Source organism: Paralichthys olivaceus, chromosome 19 (genome assembly GCF_024713975.1).
Source record: "Paralichthys olivaceus isolate ysfri-2021 chromosome 19, ASM2471397v2, whole genome shotgun sequence".
Taxonomy (NCBI): Eukaryota; Metazoa; Chordata; class Actinopteri; order Pleuronectiformes; family Paralichthyidae; genus Paralichthys; species Paralichthys olivaceus.
In genome coordinates this window covers 18,774,467-18,785,074 of record NC_091111.1, presented here as the reverse complement: position 1 = coordinate 18,785,074, position 10,608 = coordinate 18,774,467, and the positions used below count along the sequence as shown (strand labels likewise).

Below are 10,608 nucleotides of genomic sequence, written 5' to 3'. Positions count from 1 at the left end.
GTTTTGTTTTGTCACCTCGTCCAAACCGAGAGTTCCCAAAAAAAAAAACGTTTTCCTCGAGTGCTTCCTGTGAAGAGTGACACATCTACAGAGCTCCAGCTCCCATAAGTCCGAGCTGACGTTGTGACAGTGAACGCAGCAGCAGCAGCTCAGTCAGAGGAGTCTCAGGCGAGTCCACGTTTTATTTTATGAACATTTGTATTTCCTGTGTTTTATGAATCGACCCTGAAAGCATCACAAGGTGTCGAGCTGCAGCTCTTTGTTTATCACGTGTTTGTTTGTTTGTTTGTTTATTTGTTTATTTTAAAGTTGTAACATTGTTTCTTGGAGATTCTTTGATTTCACGACTTGTTTGTTGTTTCGGACTCGATTCGTTCGTTGCGATAAAAACTCTGTGTGAGATTTTACACGTTTAACGTGAGCTGAGCCAGACCTCATTAGAAAAACCCCACATTTTAACGTGTCCTTCAGTATTTGTACATTATCGTGTGAGGCAGGAAATATTTTATGCTTTTTAATAAATCAGTTGAATTTTCTTTTCTATTCGGCACCATGCATTTCTCAGGTTAATGAAATCTTCACTTCATTTCAGTTGTATAAACATTTGAATCCATTGGACTGTATATAATCTATAACGCAGACTGGTTATGAAACAGATTTTCTCTTTTTATATGTTAGATTCTTCACTGACTTATTCTCTCTGGAGGAAAACTTCCTGCAGCTCGAGTTAAACTAATCAACTCTGTGGCTGATGGATCAAGTCAGGGCACTGATTAGCAGGGTCGCTTGATTTGAGTCACATTGGCTGCCTGTGTGTGTGTGTGTGGGGGGGGGGGGGTTCATATAATTAATCCAACAGATTTAAACAAACAAGCTATTCATGTTTTCAATCCTCAGAAAAATGTATTCTTCCACAGTCAAACTCCGACATTCAAACAAACGTCTCTTAAATCACTTTTACTCTCCTGAAACTAAAACTAACTCGGGACACAACTTGAGATTGATCCTGATTGACTCTGAACATCCGTTGTATTATTCTCTAACATGTCTGATCATGTAGTTTCATCTTGTGGTGTTTGATAAAGAGTTTCTCTGTGTTTGAACCCTCAGGAGGAGGATGGCCGGTCTGTGGAGATCCTACCAGGCCCTGATGAGCAGATACCCCTGGACGGTTCAGATAGTGACGGCCGGTACGTGTCTCACTCTTCATATTAAACCAACTACGAGTCAGAGACCGGGGGCCCGACATCTTCGGCCTTTGCTCTGTGAAACAACCTCCGTTTTTTTAAGTCAACACTGACACAGAACTTTGAACCAAGGGGAAGAAAATGGCTGTTACCACGAGAATTACACTCACACCTCCACCGAGGTGGCTCCAGCAGGCCCCTTGAATTAAAAGCAGCTTTATGTCCGAAGCCACATGATGTTTATCAGCTTCACGTCGGTGGTAGTTGCATGTTTCGAGCTCAATCTGTCGCCCACACTCTGATGGAACCACGTTTATATTCACTAAATCCAGATTTTTATCTGGATCCACACCGGATCACACTGATCAAATACCAGCCGCCTAAATCTGTTCTTTCATCAGGATCCACGAACGATTCCCAGTGAAAAAATCTCAATCACAAATCACTTAACTGATGTTGAATGTAACCTGTGAGTTTGAGCCGGTGCAGTGACATCAAACCACCTCTAGATGGAGGCAGTGTGCTCCTGATACATGAGAACTGACAGTGCAAAAAAATATATAAATACATAACAGAAGATAAAGAAGATGGCTCTTGAATTAAAGAGCTGGACGACAAATATCTTCACAAAAAACCTTTAACAAACACGTTTGTGTCTGTTCGTGTTTTTTTAAATGGAAGTAGAATCAGTCAGTGAAGTTAACAAAGTGTTATTTAACTCGTTTGAAGCAGTTTAACAATAAAAGCACAAACAAATGAACCGAGAACATCAAATTAATCTTTTATCAGTTAGTTGCATTTGTGTTTATTTGGAATTCATTTAAATCAAACTCTCAGTGAATGTGATTTTGAATCTGTCGTAACATCAACAACGTGATTTTTCCCAGGGTCTCTCGTGGGACTCGGTGATGTCATTTCCCAACAGTTGATCGAGAGACGAGGACTCGCTCAACACAACGTGAAGCGAACGGCCAAGATGATGAGCATCGGGTTCTTGTTCGTGGTGAGTTTGCGTTTTGGTGAAACGATGAACATGAATAAATAAATCAGGGTGATGAGTTGTTAGCAGATAAAACCTAAACTGTAACTCAAGACGCGTGAAAAGTGAAAACGTTATTTTGGTCCGTGTTGCGTGTGCTAACACGGGGGAGGCAGGGTTTATGAGCTGCACTGCAGCCAGCCACCAGGTGGCGATCCAGATGCTTTGGGTCATTAATGAGTCGTCCATCTTTATTTTCATTCTATGCTCAGGACACATGGATTATTATTATTTTTTAAATGTGAAACATGTTTATCAAACTAAATCTATGAATTCACTAGAGAATCAAAATCCATGTTTGCTGCTCCGTGTGAAATCCACGCGTGTCGTTAGGTCTGTACGTGACGTCTGTTTCTATTCTGGTGTGCGTGTAGATTTATTCACATGTCCTTTGTATGTTCGTCACATCACAACCTGTGACAGCTGCACAATCCTTCTCTTCATCGCAGTGACGAGGACAAAGTTTATTTATATTTCCATAATCGTCTTACGCTCCACCAATCAGCCGCCTCGTCTTTTTACATTGTGCAGAGAAGACGTTTGTCTTGAAATGGTCAGTTTACTATGTTTCACTGAAGTGTTTCCACGGCAGCTAGAATTATCTTCATTCATCCAGATGCAGCTGTTTTATAATTCATTCTGCCTCGTGTGTAAATCATTTATATCGTTTGTTAGTTTACGGGATGAAGTTTCCCTCAGAGTCTCTGACCTCGGTGAGAACGGACGTCAGCACGGTCATCACACGTGTTTGTGTGTTAAAGGGTCCGGTCGTCGGGAGTTGGTACAAAGTTCTGGACAAAGTCGTCGTTGGAGGAAGTAAAAGTGCAGCGATGAAGAAAATGCTGCTTGATCAGGTGACGATTAAAGTTTTCCTGCTTCGTCTACTGCGACAACTTCTTTCCCTCCTCTTCTTTTTTCACTCCCTCCTCTTCCTCCTTTTCTTCTTTAAAACAAAACACACTTGTTCAGTAGTAAAAATATTAATTAGTTCTAATTTATTGTAGTTTTTCATTTGTTCAAACACTGAAACAGAAAAGAATTTAAAAAAAACATGTAGACAGAAATTTGACTTGACTCAAAAGCAGAAGTGGAGAAAATACTCAAGTACAAATAAACAAAAGTACACTAACGACTACCAACTGTGAAAGTACCACAGTAACTATCGTACTTGAGTAAAAGTAAATACTGCTGTTTGACCCTGCCCACTCTGCCCCCTGGTGTTTGATTGTATAAAACTACAGCAGAACAGATGAAACCACCACAGGACGACTTCAGAGCTTTCAATACGTCGCTCTGATAAATATTTAACGCAGAGCAAAGTGTTAGCTCGTACGCTGCCTCTCCGTATATACGTGATAACCCGAGAACCATTTGGTGACTTGAAAGATTTAAGGCGATGCAGCGTCTGATGAAGCGTTTCACACGTTTCCTCTGAGCCTCGTCAGCGTGAAGCAAAATATACAAAATCCAGCGTAGAGAAAATCGATATGTATGTCTCTATGTATATTTGTGAGATTCATATTAAACCTCTGATGTTCTGAGGACGCAAAACAATAAAAGCTTTTTATTTATCTAAATATAAAAACTCAATAAACCAAAGCAAAGTGTTGAACTCTCTGTTGATCATGTGACTGTAAAATACTCACAGACATCAGGAGCTTCGATATCGTTTCTGTCTCTAGTTCATCAAAGACGTTTAATGAATTTCATTGTTTCATGTTCTTCATTTGTCTCGTGGACGTCTCCTCCGTCTTCGCCTGTGGACGTTTCTCATCCTGGTTTTTCTTCTAGTTGTGTTTCGCTCCGTGCTTCCTGGGAGCGTTCCTCGGCATCTCTGGCGCTCTGAACGGACTGACGCTGGACGACAACATCACCAAGCTGAAGAGGGTAATTTGACTTTTAATTTGAAAATGAAATGTTGAGAAACTCTCAGGCTCTGGGTCACGTTTTTCTTTACCGGGGTTAAAGGTTCAGTGTTTGACCTGATGTGTCCTCTGCACATTTTGTATTCATGAGCGCTGCATTAAAAGCACCACACACACACACACACACACACACACACACACACACTGACCACCCACGGCCTCTATATGACGATGGACTGTGAACATAACTGAGAATTACGTAACTGTAAATGAAAATGAATCACTGGAATAGAGAAAATAAAAAATACACTTCCAGACCACAAACCTGATATTCACTCGACAGTTTTGCTGAATCGTCAGTCGATTCAAATACAAATCGCGAATAACTGCGTTTAACTTGCAGAGGTTTCCACGTCTCGTCTCACTGAGTCGTTTTAAACAACAGCGTGACCTTTACGCACGGACGGAACTTGGTGTTTAAACTCAAGACGTGACAGTAACTGACGCTGGACTCGGTCAGTTGTGCAGTAAACGATCGGTGAGTTTTATCTCACAACACGTGAAAATGAGAGAACGCAGGGAGGAAGTTTGGTTTTCCAGCGTCTGACCTCCAACTCTCACCTCCCATCATTATTAGAAAGTGTTTCCTGTGATGGAGGGAGAGGGAGGGGCCGTGGAAATAACCAGAGTGACTCATTCCTCTGTGTGTGTGTGTGTGTGTGTGTGTGTCAGGTCAGTGCTAACTGTCATCTTGTGCCAGCTGCTCAAACGTCACCGCCTTGCTTACCCAACACGCCGCTGATCATCATCAATTATTTACTAAAGGGGGCGCGGGCAGCTGAAAGGCCAAACTGGTAAATGTCAGAAAGGACAGAAAATAAATGACGAATGTGCTCATTACAACGAGCTCTGGCACCGAGGAAATGTGAGATGAAAATTAATGGAGCCGCCGACGGAGCCGCCGACCAATCAGACGCCCGCTTGATTAAAAGAGTTCCAGTCAAGTCTTCTCGATTCATCCTCCAGACGCTTCCAACGCCGTCTTGGTTTTGCATGTGTAGTGTTCCACATACACAATACACGAGTGATCATATCACGTTATTAGAGGCGGAGTTCACCTGGTCAGGTCACCAGCGAATCACAGACGAGAACAACCTCTCGCTCCCTCCAGCGTCTGGGAGCAAAGATTCTGACGAGCTCCTGACGTGCTGCTAATTTCACCTCAGGTGGCGAAGTCGCTTGTTCGGCCGTAATTGGAAAACAACTTGATCCGGAAAACAAAAAAAAATCGACCAGGGGAACATTGGCTCTGTGTTTTTTATATGTCGAGACATGTGGACGTGACCTTTAAAGAAGATGACACAGGGTTTTTAACGTTGGAAGATCGCGTGTTAACTGTGTTCTCTCGTTTTTACTGTGGAGTCAAAGAGACGGAGACTCATCCAACAAAAACAAGTGAAACACGATTTAATACATTTGAACTACATGAAATTTCTTTATATCTATATCTATATATTTTTATTCCTATTTCTATTTTCTTATTATTTTTCTCCATCTTAATGCTCTTCTGCTGCTGTGATGTCCAGATGTCCCCAGTGTGGGATGAATGAAGTCGATCTTATCTTATTTTAACCTCGACAGTTAAATATTTAAATATTTAAAGTTAGAGAAGGGAGACGACTGATTTGTAACTTGATGTAAAAGTACAACATTTAAAATAGACGTGTTGGCTTCAGTCACTGGAGACGTCGAACCAATGAGGTCAACGTTTCTTCATGTGTTTGGTTTTGAAGCAGGATTTTGCAAAAAGTACCAAAAGTGTTTTCAGTAAACTTGGTGACGTGTCAGAGAAGAACTCAGGATCTTGACATATTTAAACGAGCTCCTTGTTTTTCGGAGCTTCTTTCAGTTGAACTGTGTTTTCTTTACAGGACTACACCGACGCCCTCATCTCTAATTACTACGTAAGTTTTACGTCCTTGTATTAGTTTGTTTTTTTTGCACATGCTTGTCAATTAAATGTCTTTGTTTTCTTTAATAAACGTAGTGATTGAAATATATCCTCTCTTGAAGTGTAATATTTGTGTTTCGTGTGTTTTAAACTGCCCCCTGGTGGTTTCTGTTTGTCATTTCAGCTCTGGCCTCCGGTGCAGATCGCAAACTTCTACTTCATTCCTCTTCAACACAGGTGAATGTTTGAGTCAATGCACAGAAGCTTCATTTATCACGTTTATATCAAGTGCAAAGAACGAGAATGTAATTGTGATTTATTCTGAGACGGTTTGAAAGTTCAATCGTTATTATTATTATTATTATTATGGAAGCTATTTTCTTAACGGAGACATATTCAGGTCGTTATATTCAGGTTGTGTTATCACTTGAAAACATCCAGAAATAGAGGAAAGAGAAACTGATCAAGTATCGTACGTCTCCTTTAAAATATGCGTCAGTTGTGAAATTCTTTTCTGAGCTCATTGGACGTCGTATTCAAATATCCTACAGCCTGAACTTCTTCTTAACTTTAATAATCACGTGGATTTCTTCCGGCTCGCAGGTTGGCCGTGGTCCAGATTGTTGCTGTGGCCTGGAACTCCTACCTGAGCTGGAAGGCCAATAAGATGTGAAGGACGATCACGGTGCAGCCTGTTGGGTTGTTGTTGCTGATGCCGACGATTTTGCACACATTTTGTATTGTGTGTGTGTGTGTGTGTAACTTACTTTAGGCTTGTGATCGTCTTGTGATATTTGTGACGTGTAAAACTGAGTCATTGATAAAGGTCGAGTGAAAGTGCTCGTCTTCTCTGAATGACAAATTCACACTTGAAAGTCAAACTTGAATTTGTCTGTGAATGTTTGTTAATTATGGAAATGAGAATTGGTAGTGGACACACACACACACACACACACACTCACTCACACTCACTCACACTCACTCTAGCAGGGTAATTTTGCCATGTTTTGTTTCTCTATAATCAGATTTTCAGTATTTTGATGAATTTCTCGTAATATATTCCAGTTAATCTATCGTTTAATCTATTTTCTCTGTATGTGACTCCTCTGTGTACTTTTACTTTAGTTACTGTTTTCCAGCGTTTCCCAAAAAGTCTTTTTAACAGTCCTCAGGAAAGAGAACACAAAGGTTTTATATGTGTTGTCTTGTAAATGTAAAGAATCTGAGCGATAACTAAGCAAACAGTCTTTGTAGAGAACGTCACAACGTTTCCTCAGGTGACGAATATCTGACTGATGCTGAGTTCACGTCACATCGTTAATATGAGTTTTCAACAGCATTCAATTAAAACCACCTTATGTCTGTATGGCAGCCATTTAGCATAGCTTAGCACAAAGACTGGTTACAAAGGAAAACAATTAGCAATAATAATCATATTACCTGTGAATAGATCCATGCTAGCAGTTTCCCCCTGTTTCCAGTCTTTGTGCTAAGCTAAGCAAACCAGCCGAGCACAGACATGAATGATTTCAATAAAAACCGATTTAAACTGCTGATTTAGTTCTCAAGACTTTTAAATAATTTTCTATCACAACAAAACAACAAAATAGACACAGGAAGTATAAAGTATGTAGTAATACATATTTAGTTATACCTTGTTAAACGTTTTAATATTAATATTAAAGTTCTCCTTGACGTGGAGTCGTCTGTGTTTGACCTCGCTAACTTTTGTAGCCAACTTTGCTTTGGATGGTTTGTGTTTGTTTGGACGGATGTGGAGGCTGTCGACCAAATTAACCACACACACACACACACACACAGACACACACACACTCTTCAGGGAACAGTAAACAGAACTGTCGGATGAATCCTTTGACAATCTGCCAAACAGCCTCTTCTGTGGGATATGAAACATTTTAGTTTCAGTGATGATGCACAAAATGTGAGATTTGTGAGTTTTTCGATTTCTACATCTGTATGTGTGTAGATATTTTTATAGTCGGGGTTAAAAGGGTCTTCAGAATAAATATCGTTGGATTTAAACGCTGCTTCGCTGTCTCAGTCAAATCTGATCCTGTGATTTATAGACAACCACTTCAGCACCAAGGACAGCTCCGAGGAATCGGATGGCTCAGACCTGAGAAAAGTTTCAGTTTCTTCTTCGTTGATTAATTTAAATTCAGAAAAGATTCATTCTGCAGAAACAACAAAGAGAGAAACCAACTCAGGTTCATGAGGAAAGAAAAAACAAGACTTTCAAAAAGGAGGAAAGAGTCAAACCCACGTTCATTCTTTCATCCCTTCATCCTCCTTCCAGCTTCACCTCAACTCCTTCACTCAATGGGTTGATTGATTGATTGATTGATTGACTGATTGATTGATTGACTGACTCATTCCCTCTGTGTCTCGACACTCGTCCACTTTGCAATCCGCTCGCTGAGCTCCGAGCTGTGACGTCAGAGGCGCAGGCTGCACGTATAAAACGCTGCGTCCTCTCGCTGCGCTGCGCACTGGGACTTCGGAGACTCACCGGAAACCTCAAGTTTTCAGCCGCAGCACCTGGACACAGCGACGTGAGTGTCGCACCTTGTTTCAGTTGTTGAAGTTTAGTCTTTGAATCTTCCTGCAGGAGGACGAGCAGCAGCTCCACTGTTCTCCTGTGACTTCTTACATTCAGCTCTCGTGCACGTGTGAAGTCAAAGTTATTCGGGGAAGTGATGATGAAATGTGTTTCATCTCAGTTTAGCAGGATTTCAGTGACAGGATTCATTCGACCTGTATTTTAACTCGGGAACATACTTTTACATTTAAAGACAGAAACAAGAAACATGTGAATTTCTCTTTCAGTGAAATGACACTAACTTTCCTCAGGGTTCAGTTTGAGAAGCTTCTGTATTTAAATGTGAGTTTGATCATTTCCTCAACATTTCTCTAATGACCAGTCTCATTTCATTTCCAGGACATGAAGCCAGTCTCCCTCCTCCTGCTCCTCTCCTCCGTCCTCCTCTCATCGCACCTCCGCCCCGCCGCCGGCAGACCGCGCTCCCTCCCCGGCTGGCTGGATGGCAGCGGGCGCCTCCAGACGCAGCGACTGGACGAGGAGCTGCTCAGAGCGGCCGCCGCCGGGGACAGCACCGCCTCGGACCTGCTGAGCGACAACATCCTGAGGTTCCTTCGGAGCAGGAACCCGGAGCATCTCCACCTGCCGCCCGCCGAGCAGGAGGAGAGCGAGGAGGAGGTGCTGAGGACCGCGGCGCAGCTGCTGAAGCGCAGCGAGGATCCGCCGCTGTCCATCGACCTGACCTTCCACATGCTGAGGAATATGATCCAGATAGCCGAGGATGAGCGCAAGAGGGAGCAGGCTCTGCTCAACCGCAAAGCGCTCGACGAGGTCGGGAAGTAAAACTTTACTTTAACCGCTGTCTCAGCATTCGAGACCTCTGACATTAGTGTGTGTTCGTGCGCCTGCCTTCCCCTCCGTGCCATTTTACGCACAGATGGTGCCAAATTACGCACCACAGCATATGCGAGTAAAATGTAAAACCTTAGGTGTTATTTAAAAACTTTGCTGGAGAATATGGAAATGGACTTCTCAGACACCCTCACCCTCTCACATCCACTGGCTTCACCCCTTCCTCACCCCCTCAATCACCCCATCCCCTCAACACCGGACTCCTGGTGGACAAAAGGTACCAACTGTCCCTCATCACTGGTTTTCACACTTCTTTATAATTTCTGTGCACAGTCAAGAATGAATTTCTTTCCTGGCTCATGTGTGACCACAGAGGATGGTTTAACTAAAGAATCAACTCATTTGCATTTGAATTAATCACTGGGTTAAATTAAAGTTTGACATTTGATTAAACTTGAGCAGAACCCATTTCTCGTCAGTGTGGCGAGTGACCCTGGTGTTAATTGGGATGGTGATATTTACCCTCGGCAATAAAATCAGTCTGAATAATGAGAGTTACATTATGGATCATGTAATTACTGAACCTGAACTCAGACACATTTTCCCTGATGAATTAAAAGAGGCTGAACTCTGACCTTTTCACAAAAAGGTTACCAAGTTCCATTCTTCATTTATTTGACCCTCGACTGAATCTATAAATGAACGTAGACAAATCTACAGATTCAGACTCAAACTTATCAGATTATTTCTTATTGGTACCAAGAGTTCACCTGTTTCAAGCCTAAATTTGACTTTCTGGTGCTGAGGAGGATTTAAAAAACTTTGTTTTACATCATTGCTCCGTGATCTAATGTCACAACCCCTCGTTTGTCCTGTGAGGCTGAGGAACACCTGACGTTCGCTCCTTTGTCCGACGCCATCAGCCTCCTTTTGTCCTCTCTCTGTCCCCCATGTTGAGCAGCATCACCTGTACTGTACCAACTGTAGCATGCAAACCTACATTTAAAAAAAAACAACAAAAAAAGCTTTATATTACTGTGTGAACGTTCACGTCTGACGCTGATCATGTTCTCTTTGTTTTAGCAAATGAAAAAAAAAATCTGCTTTTTGCCATTTATATTTTATAATAAAAAAGTTTGGAGTAAAAGAAAAAA

General features: G+C 41.8%; 2 protein-coding genes across 3 annotated transcripts; both read left to right on the top strand.

The window, feature by feature from the left end:
* The first annotated feature begins 25 nt into the window (after positions 1 to 25).
* mpv17 (mitochondrial inner membrane protein MPV17) lies at positions 26 to 7,743 on the top strand. 2 transcript variants are annotated; one of them, XM_020105029.2, is made up of 8 exons: positions 26 to 168; positions 1,111 to 1,190; positions 2,075 to 2,190; positions 2,988 to 3,080; positions 4,018 to 4,113; positions 6,023 to 6,055; positions 6,227 to 6,279; positions 6,646 to 7,743. In XM_020105029.2, exons 2-8 carry the CDS (start codon positions 1,118 to 1,120, stop codon positions 6,713 to 6,715), a joined length of 534 nt encoding a protein of 177 aa, XP_019960588.1. In that variant the 5' UTR covers positions 26 to 168; positions 1,111 to 1,117; the 3' UTR covers positions 6,716 to 7,743. The 2 variants fall into 2 exon arrangements, with proteins under 2 accessions (XP_019960588.1, XP_019960589.1); XM_020105030.2 differs by having other exon boundaries at positions 152 to 241.
* Positions 7,744 to 8,482: 739 nt separating this feature from the next.
* Positions 8,483 to 10,608, top strand: uts1 (urotensin 1). Its single transcript, XM_020105024.2, has 2 exons — positions 8,483 to 8,615; positions 9,002 to 10,608. The coding sequence occupies exon 2, from the start codon at positions 9,005 to 9,007 to the stop codon at positions 9,443 to 9,445; it is 441 nt and encodes a 146-aa protein (XP_019960583.1). The 5' UTR covers positions 8,483 to 8,615; positions 9,002 to 9,004; the 3' UTR covers positions 9,446 to 10,608.